At 44.7% G+C, this 21663-nt stretch overlaps 1 protein-coding gene across 1 annotated transcript; it reads right to left on the bottom strand.

The window, feature by feature from the left end:
- Window positions 1-249: 249 nt before the first annotated feature.
- Window positions 250-21566, bottom strand: SERPINB5 (serpin family B member 5). Its single transcript, XM_064160717.1, has 7 exons — window positions 21462-21566; window positions 13634-13808; window positions 10561-10698; window positions 8335-8452; window positions 5412-5554; window positions 3077-3244; window positions 250-1756 (listed from the first exon to the last, which is right to left on the bottom strand). The coding sequence occupies exons 2-7, from the start codon at window positions 13805-13807 to the stop codon at window positions 1364-1366; spliced, it is 1134 nt and encodes a 377-aa protein (XP_064016787.1). The 5' UTR covers window position 13808; window positions 21462-21566; the 3' UTR covers window positions 250-1363.
- Between the last annotated feature and the right edge of the window lie 97 nt (window positions 21567-21663).

The following is a 21663-nucleotide window of genomic DNA, read 5'->3' as shown; positions in this document are numbered from 1 at the left end:
CTAGGGGTTGCATGTTCCCACTTAGAAATCTCCCTCCAGGTTTTTTTTCAGACCTGAAGTACCAAGACATTTTTACTTTGTGGTCTAAGTGAATCCCTTCATTTCCATTCTTACCATTTATTTGAGGTCAAGAGTGAACACTGACATTGTCAGTGAACACACAAGAGTCAGCACCCAGACTGACGCTGTCAGTGAACACGCAAAAGCGAACACCCAGACTGACGCTGGAAGTACTGCAGACATTGGACACAGGTTTTATACTGCTTTATTCTGAACAGTAATTAGGTAAATCAGTACTGAACATATGCAGCAGGCAGTCTTTAGATAGAAATGAAATCTGATTACCCTGATTTCATATGGAATTTGGAGACTGGTAATTACAATGTTAGTGTCACTCAGGTTGAAGTCCTTATTTCTTTTTCATGCCTCAGACATCAAGTAATTATATGGAGTCTCCTTAATGCTGAATTCAGAACTAGAAATGGCAGAAATCTGTGTGTGAAGGAAAAGGATGGCACTTCCAGTATTGATCCAGCTGCTTTCTATCCTGGAATTGCATAATGTTCTTTTTTCCTCAAGATATATGCAACAGGGCTCTTTGCAGCTGCAGTGAACTGGTTCCATCTTCCATGTCTGAAGGGCTATGAGTCAAAAAGTCCATGCAGCAAAGTCCATCCTCCCCAGATTACAAACTGGCATAGCTCACACTCGAGTCTTCTGGGTATAAATACTGTCATGATGATTATTGGCTCTTGCATCCATAGGTCTCAGTGCCGCTCCTCTCTCACAGATGCAAATTTTGATGCTAGCCTGAATCATCTTAACTATGCTGCAGAACTTGGGCAGTGTTTCACTGGGCACTGGCAGGGTCTGGTAGGGCACCTTGGACCACCAGAGTGTCTCAGTGGAAGTCTATCACACCTCATGTCCACATTTTCCCCTTCTAGGCAGTAGGAATCCATGGAGCATGGGTCACGAGGGAGAGTAGTTTGGCTAAGGAACAGAAAACCAGCTCTTTCTCCCAGGGGCCTTGCCAGCTCCTGGTCTATCTAAAGCCTAAAGCAGGCTCTCAGTTCACTCAGTTTTGGGAAACAGATGTCACAAAGGAACAAATTATACTTATGGCTGAGGCTGGGCTACTTCTCAGATACAATGGGTGCTTCACAGTGGGAATCCTTCATCTTAAGGGGATGACAGAAAAGGAGATAAAACTAGTTCTGCTGCATATGTAGAGTAGCTCACGTTACCCAGCTGATAAAGGAACCTCTTAGATTTCCTTTCAGAGGCCACAGGATGCCAAGCTTTACAGGAACATTCACCACCATAAATGTAATTGCACTTTTTCCTAAGAGATATGCCCTGCTTATGGGGAACAGAATCGGCCTGAAAGAATCACATTGCGAGTTTTGTTGTGCCTAAACAAAAAGATAAACGGGTGGTCAGCCTTAAATTCATCTTTGTGTTGCAGAATCCGATAGCCTGGCACCTCTCGGGACTCGCCACCTTGTTCATTGACTTCCAAAGAGACTTTATGGATGATCTTTGACAAAACCACACCTTTTGTCTCACACATCTCAGAAAAATCTGATGCACTTTCATTGAAGACATTTGTCATCCCCAGGCTTTCCAAAAGGGGCTTCAGGTCATAATCACCTTCCATGCTAAACTTTGGGAGAAATACATTCACTTTGGTGTTGGCCATCATGCTGGGATTGGTCCACTGCAATAATGTCTGGGGTGTGAGTGCCTTTTCCAGCTAAAGACATAAAGCAACAGAAGAAATTACTGATTGGTTCAAGGAAAGAGAGAGAAAAAAAACTTCCCACTCCTATCAAGCCCCCAAAAGTAAAGTCCAAAAGGCAACTTTTCCTCTGGAATTCATAACAGTATTGTTCAGAGTTAACATCCTCTGGGTTAGACTTAGGCAAGTATGACTTAATCCATAGGACATGTCTCTGAAGTAACTCCACTGTATGTGTATGGTCTGACTATTGGCCCCTTACAACCTTTTCATAGGCAGTCACTTCAACAACAATATGCAGGAACCTGAGAAAGACAGTCCCTAACCAGTTTACACTCAGCCAACTGGCAGATGCACAAGTCTTGCTTCCTGATCCTACAGGATAATGAAACTACTGGAACAGAAAAAATACTCCAAATCCAGAAATCTGGTCTCAGTCAAATGTGCTGTTCTTAGAGCAGTTTCAAAAGCTCCAAAGTGAGGAAACAGAATATGGGGCCGCAATACATCAGTACCAGGAAAGGCTTCACTTGCATTTTAAGAGGTGTGTGTTCTCCTTACATGTAAAAGTACCTTACAGCTGCAAAAGCAGATTCCTCCTGCCCTTAAAATGTATGACCAGTTGCAGCAAATTACACAGGAGACTGGTGTGATCTTCTGTCTCTTAATCCTCAAACTTTGAAGAGAGACAGAAATGTATTCTAAAATTGTGATAGAGAAATTACATATGAAATGATTGTTCTTTTGGAAATGACTGGTTCATTTTCCAGTGTATGTGCAATTGTAATTAAAAAGGTACAGTTTTCAGGCACCTTCAGGATCACAGGATGTCAGAGGTTGGGAGGGACCTAAAGAGATCATCGAGTCCAACCCCTCTGCCAGAGCACTCAAAATTAAGTTATGGCTGCATGTCAGCTGGAAAAAAATGAGGGCACGAGAGTAGACCATGTCAGCATCACTGAGCACCCAGCAAGTGTGGCTTTAAGCACTTTACTAAAGCAAAATCAAAATTCTTCATGATGGAAATTTTTTTTTTGTCTTTGGACTTTCAAATTGATGCAGCTTCCTAAAGTGTATTGTGGGCATCTTCTGCACTTTATGCTGTTTTCTGTGCGCAATCTGTCCTAAATCGAAGTCTTATTTACAGCCTCACACTTGGCCACCATGGAAACAGTCATGTCACAAATGTAAGGTCAGCAACAGGGAAGCAGAAAACTTGCCTTTTTGTTCTTTTTTTTCCTGTCTATATAGCTTAACAAAACCTTTTATAAGCACATTGTGTTATAAGTGATCTGTTTCCAAGAGAAGCACCATACCAATTGTGGGGTTTCTCACCTGCTCCAAGCCAGTGGTCTCATCTTCAATCTCTTTGGGTAGCAGAATGAGCATGCTTATATGTTTGTTAAGGCATGGAAGCTCAAGGATGGCAACATTCAATTCTTTTACATAGCCCAGGCAAAAAGTAGCTTCCAGATTCATCATTTGCACTGGTTTAGTTTCAGTCTGCAAAACAGAGAAGAAGCAATCTAGCATTCCCTTTAATTCACAGATCATAGAATCACAGAAGTCAGGGGCTGGAAGGGAACCTTGGAAGTTCATCCAGTCCAACCCCATTGCCAGAGCAGGATCACCTAGAGCAGATCACACAGGAACACATCCAGACAGGGCTTGAGTATCTCCACAGAGGGAGATACTCCACCCCAACTTGGGCAGCCTGTTCCAGTGTTCTGTCACCCTCACAGTGAAACAAATTGTGTGAGAGGAAAGTTTCTCAGTTTCCATGGAAATGGAACACTGTTACCATCAGAGAATCTGGTGGCTTTCCTAGGTGTAGTGGTTTGGGTGTTCTTTGCCCCCCCACACATTGGAAATCACCCAGACTAGACTCAGCTGGCTCTGGAAATACGAATGAAGCTTATATTTACAGCTGGCACAATATGCAAGCAGATATTTACAGTATATACAGTTATAGACAGCAATGTACAAAATAAAATGTAATACAGCAACACAGCTCCCCTCCCAGAAACCTGAGTCCCCAGGAGGGGCTCTCAACCACCCCTTCACCTTCTCCCTACCCCTCTCAACCTCACCCCAGTCCCAAGGAAGAATAGAGGTTTGGCCAGGGGGTCAGGAAGCAAAGTGGATTAGTCCAAAATGGAGAGGGAGGTTAGAGAGCAAGATGCAGCTCAGCCAGCAGCCCAAGTGACAGTGGTTATGTATGTTTTTATTTCTTGTTCCTATACTTAGCAGGCCTATGAGGGAAGCAGACATCACCGTTGTTTTCCTTTCACAGCCTGTAATCTAGTTCTTCTCACCAAAACATTCTAGCCTGCTTCAAACTAGCACACTAGGTAATGAAAGCAGTGAGCTGTTGGACCTTTACAGTAGGCAACTTCCCACAGAGAAGCGGAACAGAATTCTACTTAATACAATAGCAACACATTGGACATCTGCCTTAAAAGAGAAATCTAACAGATACTGATAGCCCTTCATGCCTGTTTCACTGAGTGCTACACACTATATTGTCTGCATACATCACAATGGCACTAAGTGTCAAGCACTGAGCACATCTCAACAGTGAAGGTCATATGAGTAATTGATATTTTGATCCAGGAGGTGAAACAGAATAAGAACTTTCAGACCTATCTGTCTTTTCAGAATAAGAAATTCCAGGCTTATCAAAGCCCTGGGTCTGCTTACAGAAATGAAACAAAACTGTTGTGCGAGGAAGATTTGCAAACTGGTTTGTCCACCCTGGAAACAAAACTCAAATTCAGTAGAAAAAATGTTACTGTAGGAAAAAAAAACCCAAACCTCAAGATGTTTAACTTAAAAATCTAGAGTTGGTTGTATCACTTTCAAAACTTTTTTAACTGAAACTGTTGGCCAGTTGAATTTTGAGTATTTTAAGTGAACCTGAAACTCTTTTCTCCTGCACATATAGATGTGTGTGTCTGTGTGTCTATTTGGAGTATGATCTCTTTATCAGACAAATACTACCCAGCTTTATACCTGACTGACTAGTCACAATATTCTTCAGTGGTCACAGATTCCTGAAGGCAAAAGGCATAGGTGCTGCACTCACTTGGACCTCGTGGCTAAACAGGGCTGATAGGCAGAGGGCTGCATTTCTGAATCTGACTGGGAAGGAGAAAATGGGATGTCATCCCTGAGGAGGAGAACACAGGGCCAGGCACCTAAGCGATATACTCAAAAAGATCCTAGGGGCATGGATGTTTCACCAGCTCTCTGACTTGGAGAAATTAAGTCTTCTGTGCTTCAGCCCCACTGGGTTTGGGATGCAGCCTCAGGCACAGACTACAATTTCTTGGAAGAAGCTGCCCATGAGAATCTTGCATCCCTTTGTAGGCAGTGGCTACTTCTGAGCTTGTACTCAGCTCTTGTTGTCTTACATATACTACCAGAACAGTTTGGGTTCACACTGAGCCTTGGAAATAGGAATGTGAAAGCACAAGCAAAGCTTAAAAACAGCATGACAAGCAAACTAGTTTAGGGAGCCTTGCAACAGCACGCAGGTTTAGACAGAGTTTAAGAATGCCATGGTAACAGCAAACATTTCTTATTTTCAGTGCTGGGGGTTTCCCCAAAGTTTGCATTTTCTGAAGTGAAAACAGTACTCTTCCTCTTGTTTCCTCTTTTCAGAACATACCTTGTTGACTTTAAAAGGACATTCTTTGATCTCTGCCTCTGGGAACTTCTTCATCCAGTTTGTGACAAAATAAGCTGCATTAACTAGGAGAATCTGAGTCTGGTCATTTACACTATCCTCAGTCAAAATATTCTCCATTTTGCCTGTGAACAGGTTTAAGATGGTTGTCAATACAATACATTACCAAGGTATCAATTGCTTCAACTGAATATGGAAACATCTAACTGAATCTTTAAAATTACATCCTGCTCTTCACAGATAAAAGATTTTCATTCCAGTCACAAATTCCAAAGAGAAGCACTTGCTTAAAATTACAACTTCATGTTTTAAATGAGATTTGGAATCAGGCAGATTCTCCAGATGAGACGTTTTCTTGGCTTAGTGCTGAATCAAAGCTACATCAACTGCTTTTGTTCAGTTATGTTATCATAGAATCATAGAATCAGTCAGGGTTGGAAGGGACCACAAGGATCATCTATTTGCAGCCCCCCTGCCATGGCCAGGGACACCCTACCCTAGATCAGCCTGGCTAAAGCCTCATCCAGCCTGGCCTTAAACACCTCCAGGGATGGGGCCTCAACCACCTCCCTGGGCAGCCCATTCCAGCCTCTCACCACTCTCATGCTGAACAACTTCCTCCTCACATTCAGTCTGAATCTCCCCACCTCCAGCTTTGCTCCATTCCCCCTAGTCCTGTCACTACCTTATAGCCTAAAAAGTCCCTCCCCAGCTTTTTTGTAGGCCCCCTTCAGATACTGAAAGGCCACAATAAGGTCACCTCAGAGCCTCCTCCTCTCCAGACTGAACAGCCCCAACTCTTTCAGTCTGTCCTCATAGGAGAGGTGCTTCAGTCCTCTGATCATCCTCATGGCCCTGCTCTGGACACACTCCAGCATCTCCACATCCCTCTTGTAATGTGGGCTCCAGAACTGGATGCAGTACTCCAGGTGGGGTCTCACCAGAGCAGAGTAGAGGGGGAGAATCACCTCCCACAACCTGCTGGCCACACTTCTCCTGATGCAGCCCAGGCTCTGGCTGGCCCTCCAGGTTGAAAGTGCTAAAGTGTTAAAGAAGGTACTGAAGTTTCAGTGACATTCAAGAGGTGTGAGCCAAAAAATGCTCATCATTCAGACAAGAAGACCTGAAGGGAAGTTCCAGATTAGCAGCTAAGGAGGTTGTGGCCAGGTGGGGACTGGTCTCTTCTCCCAGGCAACCAGTGACAGAACAAGAGGACAGTGTCTCAAACTGCACCAGGACAGGTTTAGGATGGATGTTACTTCTTCACAGAAAGAGTGATTTGCCATTGGAAAGGGCTGCCCAGGGAGGTGGTGGAATCCCTGTCTCTGGAAGTGTTTAGAAAGAGACTGGATGTGGCATTTGGTGCCATGGTTTTGTTGGTTAAATAATGTTGGGTGATAGGTTGGACTTGATGATCTTGAAGGTCTTTTCCAACGTGATTGATTCTGTGACACACATCTCTAGACTGAGACATGAGAATGAATTAACCAGACCAACAAAAGCCACTGCTCTGCTTACAGCTCATAACCCAATACTGCTACGACCTGCAAAAAGCATATGGAAATGCGTTCTCCTCCTCGCTCTGCTGCAGTCCTGTTGGAGCGCTGCCACAGAAGGCGATGAGCTCGGAGCCCTGGGCAGGCAAGCCCTGCTCTCCCGCACGCAGGGCACAGGGCTGCGGCAGGGCCAGCCGCGGCAGCCCGGGGAGCGGGCGGCTCACGCACCTGCGTTTCCGCGCTTGTACCACTGGAGGGCGACAGGAAGCAACGGATCCCAGCGCTGCCTCGGCACAGCCTTTAACAGGCTCTGTTAGGTACGGGCCGAGGCCAGAGCTCTGCCTCTCCTAAACCGGGCAGGCTCCGCAGGAGGGCTCTCATGGTCACTGATGTGCTGCTTCTGTGACTCAGCCCAGCGGCTGGGGGCCCAGCGGAGCTGTGGGGAGAGTGCCTGCAGCCCCATTTCCGCAGGAAGGCCAATAAGAGACACACATCTGCCTCTGGCATGCTTGCTGGTAAAGGCAGCTGAGCTAAGATCAGCTGAGCCACAGATTAACAGCCTGAGATTCCGAGTCGAGCAAGTGCCTCCCATGACAACAAAACTGTTTAGAAAACCAGTGCCTGGCTTTTATGTCTTGATGTCAAATGTGTGTGAAGCTTCAGAGCCAGGAGCTGTCATTCTCTCAAACTGTCCTGCTGGAGTTTAGCTTTCCCCAAGGGTAATATATTGAGGAATCAGAGAATCACAGAATGCTAGGAGCTGGAGAGCACCTGGTCCGAGCCCCCTGCTAAAGCAGGGTCACCCAGAGCAGGCTGCCCAGGATTGCAGTGCCCAGGCAAGTCTGGAATCTCTCCAGAGAAGGACACTCCACAACTGCCTGGGCAGCCTGGTTCAGTGCTGTCACTCTAATACTAAAGATGTTTTTCCTTATGTTCAGATGGAACTTCCTGCTTTCCCCTTTGTGCCCGTTGCCCCTTGTTGTATTGCTTGGCACCACTGAAAAGAATCTAACCCCATCCTCTTGACCCCACGCTCATCCTTTAGCTATATACAAGCATTGATAAGGCACTCCCAGGTCCTATGCAAAGCTGCTTTATAGTAGGTCAACCCCTAACCTGTACTGATGCAAGAGGTTATTCCTTCCCAGGTGTAGGACTCTACATTTGCCCATGTTGAACTCCATGAAGTTCACCTCTGCCCAACTCTCCAGCCTGTTCAGCTCTCACTTCATATTCCACCTTCAGAACTGCTGTAGTAGTGAAGTATAGAGATTTCAAAGCAAGATAACACTGCTAGTCCTTGGGAATCCAAATAGTAGGTCTTGTCCCACTGCTCTGTGTATGTGCTTACTTCAAAAGGACAAAGATCTCTTTCTCTAAAGAAACAGTTAATGTTAAGCTATACTCACCATCAGTTAGCTCCGACAGAGACTTGTTGATCTTCTGTAGAGTTTCCTCAGTTTTTTCTTTGAACTCCACCAATTCCAGTTCAGATGGAAAAGGCCTCTTTGTGGAGTTGACAAAGTCCTGTAAGGTACAAAGTATGAGAGTCATCCTTGGTTAAATGCTGTCCACTTAAAGGGTTTGTGCAGAGCCTGCAACATCAGCATGCTAAGCTCCAGCAGAGGAGAGTTGGAGAGTTTGTTACAATGGACAGCTGTTTGATAACAGAGAGCGACAGCCATGAGGCACAGCTGCACTCAGCACATTGCTCCCAAGATTGCCTTCAGTCCAGTGGTGTTACATCAGCACTGTAGGATTTTGAAAGGATAAAACAACCTTCAGTCCAGGCCTGGGTAAGTGAGAGTACTGAGATAAAGAGCACAGCCTGTCCTCACTGGATGAGGCATTTACTGCTACGAATGGCCGTGGGCATTTGCTGCAGCAGAGGCTGAACAGCAGACAATCTGATTGTAGCATCATTTAAGCATGTTTAGTTTTCTGAAACATTACTTTTAGGCTAATGCTGGCCTTGCTGGGGCCCTTTTGAAAGGCAGCTTTGGGAGATAAAATAATCCCAAACCCATAGCATTTATTTTTCTCAGTTATTTGCAAGGTCTGTCAGTTACAAAGCCAAACATCTACAAACACTTATGGCAGGAGACAATATTATGTTGTTCAGCACCTGAATCATAGAAAGGCTTGTGTTGAAAGGTACCTCGAAGACCATCTAGTTCCAACCCCCTGCCATGGGCAGGGATACTTCCCACTAGACCAGGTTGCTCACAGCCTCATCCAGCCTGTCGGTAATCACTTTCAGGGATGAGGCATCCACAACATCTCTGAGCAACCTGTTAAGGTGTCTCACAACCTTCATAACAAAGAACATCTTCCTAATGCTCAGTCTAAATGTACCTTGCTGTAGTTTAAAACCACTGCCCCTTGCCCTCTCACTACATTGCATTATAAAACATAGAATCATAGAATGGTCTGGGTTGGAAGGGACCTCCAAAGGTCATCCAGTCCATCCCCACTGCAGTCAGCAAGGAAATCCTCAATTATATCAGGTTGCCCAGAGCCCTCTTGAGCCTCACCTTGAATATCACCAGGGATGGGGCCCCAACCACCAGGGATGGAGCAACCTGTTCCAGTGTTCCAACATGCTCATAGTAAAAAACTTGTTCCTAACATCCAATCTAAATCTGCTCTTCTCTAGTTTGAAGCCATTGCCCCTTGTCCTGTCACTGCAGGCCTTTGCAAACAGTCTCTCTTCATTCTTCTTGTAGACTCCTTTCAGGTACTGGAAGGCTGCTATTAGGTCTCCCCAGAGCCTCCTCTTCTCCAGGCTGAACAAACTCAGCTCCCTTAGCCTGTCATTGTAGCAGAGGTACTCCAATCCCCCTCAAATAAATAGTCTCTCTTCAGCTTTCCTCTAGACCCCCTTCAAACACTACAGAAGACCACTGTATGGTCTCCTCAGAACCTTCTCTTCTCCAGGCTTAACAGACCCAAGTCCCTCAGCCTGTCCTCATAGGAGAGGTGCTCCAGCCCTCTGATCATCTTTGCAGCCCTCTTCTGGACCCTCTCCAACAGATCCATATCCTTCTTCTGTTGGAGGTTCCAGAGCTGGACACAGTATTTCATGTGGGGTCTCACAAGAGCAAAGTATCATAGAATCACAGAACATTAGAGGTTGGAAGGGACCTCCACAGATCATCAAATCCAACCCCCCCGGCAAAGCAGGATCCCCTAGGGTAGTTTGCACAGGTCTGTATCCAGGGAGGTTTTGAAAGTTTCCAGAGAAGGAGACTCCACAACCTCTCTGGGCAGCCTGTTCCAGTGCTCTGTCACCCTCACTGTAAAGAAGTTTCTCCTCATGTTGAGGTGAAACCTTCTATGTTCCAGTTTGTAGCCATTGCTCCTTGGCTTATTGCTGTGCACCACTGAAAAGAGATTGGCCCCATCCACTTGACACCCACCCCTCAGATATTTATAGACATTGATGAGATCTCTTCTTAGTCTTCTCCAGACCCAACAGCCCCAGGGCTCTCAGTCTCTCCATAGGATGAATGTTCAAGTATCAGTCAAGTAACAGGCAGAAGTGAGGGAACTTAGTCACACTGCAGTCTGACACCATAAGCTGTCAACATGCTGGCCAAGCACTCGCAGCCCCCGGGCTTTTCTGCAGTACTTACTGTGGTAGGATTAAGAGACTTGTCTACAAAGAGTCGTTTGACCATTTTCAGTGCAAAGAAAGAGCTGAGTTTGGAAACGTCTGAAGTTACCGTTTGAAACCCAAATGAAACATCTTTGACGTCTTGTAAATGGAGCACCTGGTAGATGAGCAGAAGACAATATTAAGCTTTTGTTGTTGTTATCTAAACATTCCTAACAGCTTAGCAGAGGATGCCAGTCTGTGATCAGAGCTGTGGCTTTTCACGTTTAAGCTAAGCACACAGGGGTTTGCTGTCATTACTCAAACACCATTTACTTATTTGACATCTTCCTATGAATCTAAGAACCTGATCTTGCCAGAACCAAAGGCATTTCTTTCCCGTGAGCGGTACCCAGAAATCAGCAGAGCTGTTCATGCTGCTGATGGTGTTGCCTTAGGCTCACATTGCTAGGGCCATGCCTTAAGCCTGTCTGCATTTCAAAGAGCAATACTGAACAAGACTTCAGCTTTTTTTCTTCTATCCTTTGGTTTCCTGGAGTCCATAAGCTTCTCGTTACATCAACTAGTCAGGAGATTTCTTTTTTCCTTTCACCACTTGTCTTGGAATATATTGGGGTTGTCACAAGTTGCTTTCCAGTTCTTCACTGAGAGAGTCATTGGACACTGGAATGGGCTGCCCGGGGAGGTGGTGGAGTCGCCGCCCCTGGGGCTGTTCAAGGCAAGGTTGGACGTGGGGGGGACACAGTGCTCTGGCTTCGGCTTGGCTGTTTGAGACAAGATGGGCAAAAGCTTTGTTTCTGCCATGGAGTTGTGACATTTTCGCTATCACAGAATCACAGAATGACAGTGGCTGGAAAGGACCTAGAAAGGTCCTCCAGTCCAACCCCCCTGCAGACCAGCATCACCTATACCAGGTCACACAGGAATGTGTCCAGGGGGGGTCTTGACCAGAGAGGAAGACTCCTCAATGTCCTTGGGCAGCCTGTTGCAGTGCTCTGTCACCCCCACTTTGATTCCTGTCCAGAAACCTGGAGCTTTTGAGCCAGATAAATGAGGGCCTCAGTCTTCCTTCCAGAAGTGGGCTACAGATTTACAAATGCTTGATGGCTGAAGTTTCCTGACTGCCGAGACTGATATATGACATCACAGGAGAGTTCAGCAAAACCTGAGCAGATAATTATACCTGGTTTGGTAGCCAAAGTATGAGCTGGCTGCTCACCCACACGTGGCCACCTCCCAGCTCCTGGGAATGACAAGTCCAATCCTAGGAAGCACTGTAGTGACCTAAAACTCACTGCTTTCAGGCACCAGAGGTCAGAGGCTACTGCTGGCTTTGTTTGAAACCAACTCTGTGAGCATGAATTGAGCTTATAGTGCCTGCTCAGGACAGGGTCTGATGATGGCTATTAAGGCAGCGTGCCCAACCCTCACCTGTCAGAGGCATAGCAGGTGCTAGTCACATTCTTTGCCTTTTGTCCCTCACTCCACTCTCTCTCCCAGAACACATTCTGTCTTCACAGACACACCAAATGGCTGTTTTGCCTTAGGCAGCTGCACGTCCTCCCCTTTCTTTGCTCCATGGGAGCAGAAGAAGATAAATCTCTGAGGGACCCAGCACCAGCACAGCGTTCATAGCCAAACTCCATAATTGTTTCCTCAGAAACAATCAAATTACTTATTTTTCCTCCAACACTTTTAGCAAATTAAGTGCAGAAAGTTTCTGTGCCTGGAAACTGGGGAGAAGGCTTTGCCACTGCAACTTCTTTACCTAGGAGAGCTTTTGGCACAACTGTGACAGCTGCTGCTGAGTAAGACTGCCAACGTGTCTCCTGTTTTACTTAGTAACTGGAGCCCAAGCACAAACTCATGGGCAGGCAGGAAAATAGGATATGTAAAACATATCAAGTTCTCCTTAACACCTGCAATCAGCACTTTGTATGTAACATAAACATGCTTGTGTAACAGAGCTCCACTTGTGGCTGTGTGCATTGACTTATGGGGTGGTTTAAAGCAAATTGCAGATAAGTGAAAGCATGATTTTAGGGACAGGTTAATATTGTAACTCTCCTATTAGAAAGAAAACACTTGAGTTTTGAAATGATAGGGAAACTGCAGGGTGTCCTTTAATTGTTTCATTCTTGATACTGAGTTAATGGTTTTAAAATACAATGCTGTTTGGAAAGTCTCTAGCACCTAGAACATCTTCATGGCCATGCTGGTTTGCAGCTTTGTGAACGGCACGAGACTTAATTGTAATCTGTGACATGAGTGGGGGCACAGGATGGTGTGCTTGAGAATGAGTGAGTTACAGGGAGGAATTCCCAAATTAGGGAAAATATATTCAAATTTGTAGAACATCCCTCAGAGCCAGGTGACAATCAGCATATAAATACATACCGAATTTGCTTCTCCTCCACCTTTAGATAGCTGCAGAAGCTGTGGGCACCCTTGCTAGGACAAAAGACCTACATAAATCTCTACTTGGAAGCAGCAGAGAGGAGGCTGCAGGGCTGCCTCCCTGCACCACAGAATGAGTTTGGTAAACTGATTGTATTGCCACTGCCATGCTGCATCATAGTGTTGGAAACCCCTTGAACATCTCAGGCTGCTTGGAAGGAGAAACGGGGTAGAAATTGTGTGCCCTCTTCTACTGCATCTGTCTCATCTTAGCAGTATTGTGGGAGAAAGGGGAAAAGTCAATGACAGGGCTGTTAATCATAATTATTGGTAGCAGATAATGACAACATTATTCCCAGTTCTATAAAGCTTAGGCAATGCTGAATAATAAAAATCCCTTTATCCAGGAAAGGCAGTTCTCTTGACTGCAGCCACAATCAACACTATGGTTAAAAACTAAGGCTTTAATGAGGACTCTAAAATGTCCACTTCTACCTTGTACATAATTGAGAGAGTTTCCCTTTATGCCAGATTTGCTCTGTGGGGCCATGGAGCATGGAACCATTCAGGATTTTGGGGTGGATGGCTTACAAGGGAACTAGGCTTCCAGTAGTATACTAACAAGAATAAATAAGAGCACCACCTCCAACAGCTGTGTAGCTTTGCAGCCTCAGAACAGGATGCTGACAGCTTACCTGTTTCATTTGGTCTGCAGTGTCACCTTTTGTAGCTTTGTATGCCAGAGCCAGAGACGTTGAGGTGCAGAGTGGGGCAAAGATAATATTAGCTGTTTTGTCCTTCTCACATAGTTTTTTGAACATATCAACTGCAAAGGCAGTGTTTGCTAGTTGCAGAGCATCCATTGTCATCCTGAAACAGAAAAAGGAAATGAGAGGTGACTCAGAGTAGTTATGTAATTCTAGCTACTGCTGTGTCAGGGCTCAGAACACTGAAGAGGGTTTGAACATCAGGCCTGAGACCAGGCTTGAACCTTCAGGGAGAGGAGAGCTCCCAGACCCACTAAGTTTCAGAGCACACTGACAGCCTCTGTGGAGCAGGGAAGGTCTTACTCATGTCCAACTATGGAAATGCAAGGGATTCAGTAACAGCCCACATCTTCAGCTGACAATGCCACATCTTTACATGGAGCCCATGTTACCAGAAGCACTTGGGGCAATGTGGGTAGGTCAGAGTAATCCATACACATGGAGTCAAATTAGATCACAGTAATTTAATTTGTGTTTCATTTATAGTCTTAAAAACAGTTTATAAGATACTTTGCCTATGCTCTGGGCTCTCTTGGCTCTCAGATAGGCCTTTAATAGTTTCATAATCCATGGGTAATTGTTCATTAAAGCTTTAGCTTTTGTACACACCCTTCCTATGGAGGAATGATCTCCTCTTCTCTCTAACCTCACTGGAAGTCTCCAGAAAGGTCTCTGTCCTCATAGGTTAAGGTTGTCCTAGAAACTTAAAGGAGGCCTTCTAAATAAATGCTGCTGTATGTCCACTCATCACTTACACTGTTTTAACTGCAAATATTTTCCTAGCCATTCTTAATAACTGCAGTTGCCATAGGGCTTCTTAGATGATCTACGCAGTCAGGAATGAGAAGGGTGGCACCCGAGGGGGCAGGAGCTGCAGTGTGTGCTCTGGGCAAGTCAGACACTATTCCCATCTTCCAGACTGCTTTCTTACACCTGTAGTTGCCCTTTGGTGCATGCATGTTTGTGTAGACTGAAGAGAGCAAGACTGAACTACACAAGTCTTAACTTTAGACCAGCAGGCACACAGAAGACAACCCCTTTGGCATAGTGAATTTGATAGTACACTGCCCTAAATGTCACATATCCCTGAAAAAAAAGGGCAATCTTTAAAACTGGTGTTAAACAGCTCCATCAAAGCTAGTGAGGGAGACAGAAAGAAAATGGAAAATATGAATATTGGAAAATACTTCTAAAGGCATAAGATTTCACACAGAACCTAAAAGGCATCTCCAGCATTTGGTTTTTCTAGGGGAAAAAAGGGAAAACAGCAGAATAAATACTATGTGGAAGGGTGATTTTGAAAAGATGTGTTCTTAGCCAGACACATACTTCTCTACTTTTGCATTTCAGGCTCTGACACTGAAGATTTAGGGCTCCTACTTTATCCTATTATGACAAGGAAAAGTCAGATATTTCTTACATTGGTAGGAGGTCTGCTCATCTTTTGAGATGGACTCATCTTATGGACAGGTGATCCTCTTATACCTCTCTGGGGAAACCTTACTTGACTACCCCTCTGAAATGCCTGTACACCAAACCACACACCATGGGGAATGAACAAGAAGAACTAGAGGTGTGGGTGTGATGACAGGGCCATGATCTCACTGCAGTTATGGGGACGTGGTGGGATGGCACACATGACTGGAATGCTGTCAGGGATGGCTAGGTACTGTTAAAGAAAGACAGGCCAGCAATGCAAGGTGGTGGAGTTGCTCTTTATGTGAGAGAGAAACTTGAATGTATTGAGCTCTGCCCGGGGCAGGGGGAAGAAGAAAGACTTGAAAGCCCATGGGTAAGAACTAAGGAGCAGTCTAATAATGGGTGACATTGTAGTGGGTGTTTACTGTAGGCCACCTGATTGGGAAATTGATGAGGGCTTTTACAGGCAGCTTAAATCACCCTTGTCATCACACACCCTGATTATTATGGGGGACTTCAGCTGCCATGATATTTGTCAGAAAGGCAACACAGCACAACCAATCCAAAAGGTTCCTGCAGTGCATTGATGATTCTTTGACATAGGTCACGGAGGACCCTATGAGGAGAGGTGAACTGTTGAACCTTGTGCTAACGAACAAAGGTCTGATTGGGGATGGAAGATTGGAGGCAGCCTTGACTGCAGTGACCATGAGATGGTTCAGGATCATGTGAGAAGTAGCAGCATAGTAAGTAAGATTCAAACACTGAACTTCAGGGGAGATGACTTTGACCACTTCAGACACCTATTACCCGTCTCTGTCCAGTCAACTAGACCATGGCACTAAGTGCCTCATCCAGACTTTTCTTGAACACCTCCAGGGATAGCAACTCCACCACCTCCCTGGGCAGCCCATTCCTGTGCAACCTGATCTAGACATACCTGCTTTAGCAGGGGGCTTGGACTGGATGATCTCCTGAAATGCATTCCAACCCTTGCCATTCTGTGATATGTTTCCTGTAGCTCACTACTTAATACTGCCATCTCAACATTTACTTTTCCTAGTTCATATCATTTACATCACAGCCAGGAAAAATCTCATTGGGTGAGGACAGAAAGTTATGAGAAGAAAGGGGAAGGTGGAACTCAGGGACAAGGAACTGTTTCCAGCAAGGTAGCATTCTTGACTGTTCACTGTGATCCTGGTTAGGAAAAGCATTTTGAATGAGAATAGTCTCTTATTTTTATGCCTGTGCCATACTAGCCAAACTTAGCTGCACATCTGACACCACTGTAAAGACACACTGTGGAGTGTTCCTGGTACTTGACAGTTGCAAATGACTTCCAAATCATTTGTGATGTTTATACACTTTGATAGGAGTAAAAAAAAAATGTGTGCATCATTTACCTGTGAAGAGGAGAGAAAGAGCTTAGATTTACTCCCAAAGCCTGTTTGGGTAGAGGAGGCTTTTTCCAAAATAAATTCTCTTTTATTTTTACTAACTTATACACGTTCTTGGATAAGTTTGGTAAAGCAGTTGATTTATTTGGCAGCTGGCTTGGTTTGAGCTTAAAGATGCTGCCTAAAAGGTTAATGAAATGCATTGCTTAATCTTATTAAGCAAAAGAGAGAGGGAGGAAAAAAAAAGATAACTGGAACAAACCCAAGGCTTTTTAAATCCACGTTTGAAAAGCACATCTAACCAGCACTGCACTCTTAACAAGCCCAGCAGCTGCTTGGGCAAGAGGAATTATTCATGTGAGATCCCATTTGACAGTGTCAGCAGGTCATGAGCTGATGTCAGAGAGCTTACGGGCGTAAAGGGAGAACTGAGAGCCAGCCCAGCACTGCAGCCATCTCTCTCTCAATCACAGAGCTGCAATTTCTCATGCAGGAAGGCGACTGCTTACCAGAAAAGCCAAGCTTGCCAGGAACCCTGGGCACAAAACACACCTTAAAGGAGGACAGCTTTGGGCAAAACAGTGGTGAAAAGCAGATGAAACTAATTTGAAGGATTGAGACTACTCATGAGGGAATGTGCTGGTTTGAGGCTAGTTGGAATATTATAATGAGAGAAATTAGATCGTTGGCTGTAAAAAGAAAATAATGATGAAGTCTGTATCATTCACTGGTTTGCTAGCAGGGATAGAAAGCCAAAGTATAAACAGTATGTCCCTCTTTTGCCTCGGAGCACTTGCTCCCTTCACTTCTTTGCTCTGCTCTAGTATCTTCCACTATCAGATAACAAAGTAAGATTTGCTGGTTATTTTTTTCAGTCTGGGAAATAAGAGGGGGAGAGAGAGGGTGGCTTTGAGTCCCTTCTAGGCTTGTTTGTCCTAGAGGGAATTTGGATTTATGTGTAATTCCTAAATTGTATATAGCTTTATCTTACTTCCAAGCCATCTAAGCTGGTCTGGTAAATTTCAGTAGTGGGGTGGGGGGGAAAGTTGGAACAAGAAGGGGAAAGGAGAAAACTGTCATTTAAAATGCTTCTCTGCAGTTGCTCATCCCAGACATGCAGCTTTGTGCCTCTGCACGTCTTAAGCTCCCTTGCACAGGATACCTCTTACCTTCCCAATTAACTCAACCATTCACACGTCAGCACCAAATACATGCATATACTTTGTTTACTTCTCCCACCCCAGGTAGAATGTGAAGATTTGGGCAAGTACCAACTTCCCAGGCGTTTCTTACTGAGGAGCTGGTGGAAAGTTACCCAGGGAACCATGAATGTGTCATTCAACATCTACCACCCTCATGTAGACAAACAATAGGAAGACTCTCACAAAGCAAAATGAGGCATGCAGTTCACTTGGGGAAAAAAACTCTTGTCTGCTAGTGAAGTAGAAGATCATCCTTTAGTGCTGGATAGCCTAAGATTATTCTATTTAGGCCTCCAGATCTTCCTCACAGGCTAAAAAAAAAAAAAATCAGTATGCTTAAAAGTTCCTTTCTGCCTTAAAATTGCAAATGCTATGCTGCTGCTCTAACATTTGTACTTTGAGTTATATTGGCAAACTTAGGGTGATTTTTGTGTATGTGCTATAAGTGTTTTGCTTCCTTGGACCACAGAAGATTCAGAATAAGAAAATAGGAAATTTTGCAAAATGCAGTGAAACTCCTCTGCCTTTTGCCAGTGAAAAGCTGTACCACAGCTTAAAAACTCTTCTTTACAGACCTCATTGGTAACTCTGATACTGTTCATGTTGAGTCATTCTCTGTAAAGTTTAGATGTTCCTTTTCAGTGAGGAAAATGGGAAGTGAAAATGTTGAACCTTTTGTTCATCCAACAACTGCTGGTAGGCTAAAAGCTTGTGCTGTGCTGAATGAAACTATTTCTGGTTGTGGTAATGCTCTCCATTATTATAATGGCTTTCTTTTAGTGCTCCTCTAATAATAGCCCATTCAGAGAATTTTATTGGGGGGGGGGGGGGGGGGGGGGAGGGGAAGCTCTGTTTCACTCCATCTAGGTTTAGCTCATATTCAGGGCTAAAGTATAGCAGTTGCTGTTATCACCCAGTAACCCTTCCTGAGCAGCAAAGAGAATTGTCAAAAGAAGACTCATGTATTGAAATGAAAATAATGAAAGAACAATGCCAGCATCAATGCCACTACAAAGAATTCAAAGCTATACTCAGTAAAGGTACAATGGTCACAATAAACAGGAAAGCAGTCCTCAGGACCAGGAGACACTCCCCATCCCCAGCAAATTTCTTCCTTTATAGTGAGCATGAAGTTTACGGTATGGGATACACCTTTTAGCCAACTCCTGGATGGCTAACACCATCTCTTAGCATTCAGCTGCTCCTGTTAACAGCTTGCATACCATTGCTGGCCTATGATTCTGGCCCAGCAAACCCATGGCACACCCTTAATCTTGAACGATGGGCTGGATAGCAACAAATGATCTCTCTTCTACCATCTTTTTCAGCTGCATCTGGTCAGTCGGGTGTTTATTTCTCCATGTATTAATGAGATTTAGGAGATCATGACATTCAGATTCTTGAAAATCATTTACTGTATTAAGCATTACAAAATCTCAAATCTTGTTAAAGCTTTGAGTGTCTCAAGCCCTGTCAGTTGAAACCAGTTCCAGTCAAGCTCCTGTCAAGAACTTCAACCCATTAGGACCGGCCAGAAAGAGTTCAGCAGAGAGCCATGAGGATGACTGGGGGACTTGAGCCTCTCCCCTATGAAGTCAGACTGAGAGCTCTGAGGCTGTTTAGTCTGGAGAAGAAAAGACTGAGAGTAGATCTCATCAATGTCTATAAATATCTGAGGGGTGGCTGTCAAGTGGATGGGGGTAATCTTTTTTTGGTGGCGAGCAGCAATAACCCAAGGAGCAACAGCTACAAAGTGGAACATAGAAGGTTTCACCTCAAGAGTGATGGTGACAGAGCAGTGGAACAGGCTGCCCAGAGAGGTTGTGGAGTCTCCTCTGGAGACATTCAAAACCCACCTGGATTCATTCCTGTGTGAACTACCATAGAGGATCCTGTCTTGGCAGGGGGGTTGGAGTTGATGATCTCTGGAGGTCACTTCCAACCCCTAAGGTGCTGTAATTCTGTGATTCTGTGATTAGTTACCCACTAGCAGTCTTAGATACGAGCTCCTGCATCAGTAATCACAGGGAACCCTCAAACAGGGAGGAGTCAGAAAACTGAAAATTCAATTTGGAAAAGGTGTGCTGAATGGATTCTTGCTGAGTCTTTCCTTGCCTGGGAAAGATGTTTGTCAGCATTTCCAGAGAGGCCTGCAGCACTGGGGCATCTTCTAAGCACACCTAGCTTGTGATCCACCCAGCTTTGCTTTAAACTCTGACTCTGCCACAACATTATAGAAACACTTTCAGACACTGGAGGGAGCTGAAAGGCAACCAAACCAGTTTAGAATAATCTGCTTTAAACTTGTTTATTGGTGTAAGACAGAGGTTTTGCTTAGTCACTCTTGAATGGACAACAACAATAAAAACAAACAAACAAATAAACACGCAAACCAAAATACACACACCCCCAAAAAGCCAAAGAGGCTTCGTTTGCTGTCTGCTTACTAAGAGAAAAGCTAAATGGAGCTTATCCTTTAAAAAATATCATCAGGGAAATAGCCATGTCTCTGTGGAAAATCAGCTTGTCAGACATTATCTATCAAGTAAGGATAATTTGATAAAGCAGAGCAAGTATTGATTTCATTCTTGCCTCAGTGAATCAGTTCTGCCAGCAGAAGACACCTGTGGCAGATAAAGCATGGGCAGCACTGCACACCCAATGCTGACAGGCCATGTGGGTTTTACAGAGCAGGAGCTGTGAGTGCCAGCCCTGTAATCAGTCCTCCAAACAAACTTCAACTGAGAGGGTAAATTAAATGAAACAAAGCCCACACATGTTTCATAAGCGAGGCATTAATATTTGAAGCTAGCTCAAGCATTTATCTTGACCCTACTTCATCCCTCTTCAGCAAACACAACATAAAGAAACCGAAAGACTTTCTGAGAGCCCTTTCTTCTTACTTCTACACAAATGACAACTCTCTACCTGCTTGACTACCTGGTTGTGCAGCAAGGACACAATTGCCTCTGAACAGATATTTCTTTGAGGAGCACACGACATCAGGCTCATGTGAGACTGAAGTGTCTTGTATGTTTGGAGAAAAAGCACTCTCAGTGATACAGCAGGGAGTGTCACTGCAAGGAGAGAGAGAAACAGCCACCACAGCATGCTTTGTTGTACCTCAGTGGCAGCGACTTCTTCAAACTGAATGGTCAGACTGAAAGTAAATTGGTAATTACTGGACCTGAGTTCCTGCTCTTGACTTTAAACAAGTGCAGATTAGTCACTTGATTAATAACTCAAAGTAAACAGAGCAGAGCGTACACACCTTTGCAGGCAAGGAGAGGAATATTCCTCTGAACAGAGGCGTACAAAACAGTCTAAGTCCTGCTTTGCCACAGGAAGCATTTTCAGAGCCTGACACACCACATGCTTTTTGTGATATGGGGAAAGCCATCTGCAACACAGCACCATCTTTTACTAATGCCTAGTGTCCTGGTTGTCTCACCCGCCACATCCGATTCCCTGCTTCCAATGAATCTTTCCAGGGGAAAGGAATATAGCCTTGTAAATGCAGTGATTCTCTGACAAAACCAAAGTGCTTAGGAAGCTCAGGAAAGCTTTGACACTCCTTCAATTCCACCTCCTATCTTTTCGTACGAATATCCTTATCCTGCTCCCTCCACATGATCACGATTCACAGTGGAAGTTTGTTAGCTGTTAGTTAGGCACCAATTAAAGTGTCAGAGGAAGAAAGAAAACAAAAACAAACCAAAAAAGAGCCCTACTTACTTTGCAAGGCTCTAATCCTGGTGAAGGAATCAATGAAACGGATACAGCACGAAGAGGTCGCTAGCCGTGGTGAAACCTTGCTGAGCAGAAGTCTCTTAGCTTGCCTGCGTGCCTCAATTTGTGCAGTCCCACACACCGCACACTCCCTCTCACTCTCGCTTTCTTTTTTTTTCCCCTCCCTTAATCAGTCTTAGTGGCAACT

The sequence above is a fragment of the Pogoniulus pusillus genome, chromosome 21, assembly GCF_015220805.1.
Source record: "Pogoniulus pusillus isolate bPogPus1 chromosome 21, bPogPus1.pri, whole genome shotgun sequence".
NCBI classification, from domain to species: domain Eukaryota; kingdom Metazoa; phylum Chordata; class Aves; order Piciformes; family Lybiidae; genus Pogoniulus; species Pogoniulus pusillus.
Note: the sequence above shows the minus strand (reverse complement) of the source record. Positions and strands in the feature narration are given on the sequence as shown.